Source organism: Etheostoma spectabile, chromosome 7 (assembly GCF_008692095.1).
Source record: "Etheostoma spectabile isolate EspeVRDwgs_2016 chromosome 7, UIUC_Espe_1.0, whole genome shotgun sequence".
Classification (NCBI taxonomy): domain Eukaryota; kingdom Metazoa; phylum Chordata; class Actinopteri; order Perciformes; family Percidae; genus Etheostoma; species Etheostoma spectabile.
The window spans coordinates 25,858,469-25,861,688 of record NC_045739.1 but is presented as its reverse complement, the minus strand read 5'-3'; the positions used below and the strand labels follow the sequence as shown (position 1 = coordinate 25,861,688).

The window sequence follows — 3,220 nt, the reverse complement described above, 5'->3', positions numbered from 1 at the left end:
GCTGCTGAATATAGTTCCCAACAAATGCACTTTTTTTTCGCATGTTTGAGATACTTTTGCTAAAAACAAGTTATCTGCTTTAAGAAATCTGAGCATTAAAATAATTTTCGAGCCATTTTCTAAAGAGTTACACCTTCAGTAAGAACCAATGGGCTCGGGGCTGAGAGCCACGGACAGGAAGTCAAAAAGAACCGAGTTGACCATGAGCGATTTAAAACCCTTTTTAGTAGAAAGCCGGGCAGATTTTGAGCAGCTCACCTGGAGACTCAAGGCAGAGGACATTCAGGAACCGGATCTCACACAAAATAGCAAGAAGTTGAAGTTTTTTTCCAAGTTTGTATGCGTGTGGAAGCACCAGAGACACAAAATACCACCCCAAATCCCAGAAAAAGTGATATTTTTTCATAATATGGGCACTTTAAACGAATTAAAAAACCCAAAAAACTCAGAATGTCAACGCATCTCGTCTTGACCCCAAGAGAAAGAAGAAAAAAAAACTGCCAAACTCAGATTTTTATCTAAAAACTGGAAATAACTCCCGTAAGGGTCGCAATAAAACAGCATGCAGTGTGTCTCATTACACACAACACACAAACCCAATTTACATCATATATTCATTTATTTATTGGAACAGTTACTAAGTATTATCTGAAACATGTACAGGACTTTTCTAAGTCAACAACCTCCTTAAACTGACTACTCGAGGATCAGTGTGGATGCAGGCGGGTTGATTCCTCAGCCATGACACCTGCACAGGTGAATGATGGCAGGTGATTCTCTACAGACAGGGGGGACCCATTGACACCGTTCTGCTGCGGTTTCCTCTCAGACTGCGGGGGGGACCGACCCCGGGAGGTGGAGGGTTGTTTATGTGGGGCGCTCCCTGGGGCGGGTGACGTACTGCCACCACAGAGGGGGGAGGTCTCCCTCCTTGCGGGCGGGGGGGAGGGCTTCGGTCTTGGGGCCGCCGGGTTGAGTCTCGGCCTGCAGCTGGGCCACCTGAAACCAGACGGAGGGGCCACAACTGGCGGTTATTTTCATCAACAAATGAACAGGTTCAAATCCCCATTTCTCAGAGCCAAAGCCATTTTTAGGGGTGCGTGTTGTCTGAAACAGTCCGACACAGAAGGAAGTAGCAGCGTTTGGGATGCAGTCGGCTTGTAAAATTAAATGAGAATCAAAAGTCATTTAAAATTTGTAATTGTGAACAGGGTGACCCTGATTCATCGTGCGTTAATCTTGATTAAAGAGCGCCCTCTGGTGGACAGACTATGCAATGCCAATGCCCAAAACATAACTGACAGCTTAGTGAATGTTTAATAAAAAATAGATTGATCGGGAAATGCCTAATATCGGCCGATATATATCGGTCGGGCTCTAGTCTGAACTGCCCACCTCTTTGTCCCAGCTCTGCATCCTCAGCTTCTTCCACTGCTCTCTCTTGGCGAAGTAGTCCGGGTACATGGCCTTCTCTGAGGGGTGCCAGTGGTCCAGCGCCCACTCCGGGACCTGTGGGACCAGAACAGAGCTCAGGACTTTCATCATGTCACATTAGGATTGTCAGCATGTGTTTCCTAATTGGCTGAATTAGATCGACAGAAGTACATTTGCAGGATAAAGTCTGACATCCGGAATCTCAAACATGAACCAACTGCACGCTGTAAGTGGAAATGTTTTGAAGAAGAGTTGGATCGTGCAACCGGGTAGGCCTGCTCTGTTCTTTCGGCAAAAGATTGTCAAGCTCTACAAAGAATACGTTGACGCCATTTCCTCTCTAACTGGGACGTACGCATGGCGATACACTGGTAAGAGCAAATGAGGTTTAACCATGTCTCAGCTCATTTAAATAGCTCATGTTACTGGATTATGTGAACAGTTAACTTCATTTAATATTATATGTGCCATTACTTTGGCGGGGTGCAAATGTTCCACGCAACACAAGTTTCTTCCCGGCATTATTTAGCAGCGCCCAAGAAGATTGGGTTTGGTTTAAAGGAAAGCAGATGTTCCCAGAATGCATCTGGGGTGTAGCCAGACCTTACTCCACGGCCCGGTGGAGATAGATCCAGCAATGTGAGACCAATCTAAAATAAGCCTAATAAATAAGTACAACAAAATTCAAAAGAACAAGCGCACTCTTTGACAGTAAGCAATGTGAAATCTCTGAAATATTATCATCTGGGGTTAGCATTTCTCAGAGTATGTGACGGAGATAGAATCTGATGCTTTTATCATTGCACAGAAATTCAATTTGCGCTGCCCCTGGTGGTGACACGACGACATAGCAGAACATGAAATAAGACATAGTAAAAAGAGACCTAAGCAACATGAACACAGCAATAAATTAATTCATAAGTAGCTAAAAAAAAAAACACCAGTCCATAAAGTGCGAGGAATTTATATAGTGATCATGAGTTCAGGTGGTTTATGGCACTTGGATAAGGACTCTGGTGTGATATACCCCCCCCCCCCTTACATCTCCAGCAGAGGGCAGGAACTACTTGACAGACAGGGCAACACACTTTCTCACACTAAACACAGTCCTGCACGTCGATGTCGGCCACATTTTTGATTAGTAGTATGATCAAAAACATCGCACAGCTTTATGTTACAGAAATGATTAGTAGGTGGTTTATGAAAAAGAAACATATAGACAAAATATAGACAAACATCTTGCAAATGTATTGTAGTCACACAAAGCCACATCCCGACATTTGTTTTGTGTTCTGGTACAGAAAAGGTCTCAAACCATGAGTTTGCTTTTAAATCATTTTGTATCAAATTGTGGGGGGAAACTACAGATACCATGCTAAAGTTGATTAAAAAGAGGAATAAAAAAAAAATTTTGGAAATTGATCGGGATGTGGCTTTGTGTGACAATACATTTGCAAGCTGTTTCTCAACATTTTATTTATTTATTCATTCATTCATTCATTTTCACAGTGTTTAAATACCACCTTCTAATCATTTCTGTAACAACTTTAGCACGGGTGTGTAAACTTATTCAAGCCACTGTATATAACCTTTTTTTCTTATAATTGTAGGAAAAAATCGTCAAAAAAAACTATCCAGAGTATGTAAATGTAATTACTTTTCCATGTGATTGTATACACACCATTACAAAAACAAAAAAAGAATCGATTTATGGAATTTTATGAATTGATTTTGTATTTATAGATCTTGAATCGCGATGTGAATGTGAATTGATTTTTTTGTAGCC

General features: G+C 41.8%; 1 protein-coding gene across 1 annotated transcript in view; it reads right to left on the bottom strand.

The window, feature by feature from the left end:
- Positions 1 to 600: 600 nt before the first annotated feature.
- The window catches only part of ndufb9 (NADH:ubiquinone oxidoreductase subunit B9), a 4,873-nt gene continuing 2,253 nt past the window's right edge, over positions 601 to 3,220 (bottom strand). Inside the window, exons 3-4 of the mRNA XM_032520447.1 lie at positions 1,396 to 1,509; positions 601 to 999 (exon numbers count right to left, since the gene is read on the bottom strand). Of these exons, the coding sequence (XP_032376338.1) occupies positions 868 to 999; positions 1,396 to 1,509 (246 nt within the window). The 3' untranslated portion in view covers positions 601 to 867. The remainder of the gene's footprint in view (positions 1,000 to 1,395; positions 1,510 to 3,220) is intronic.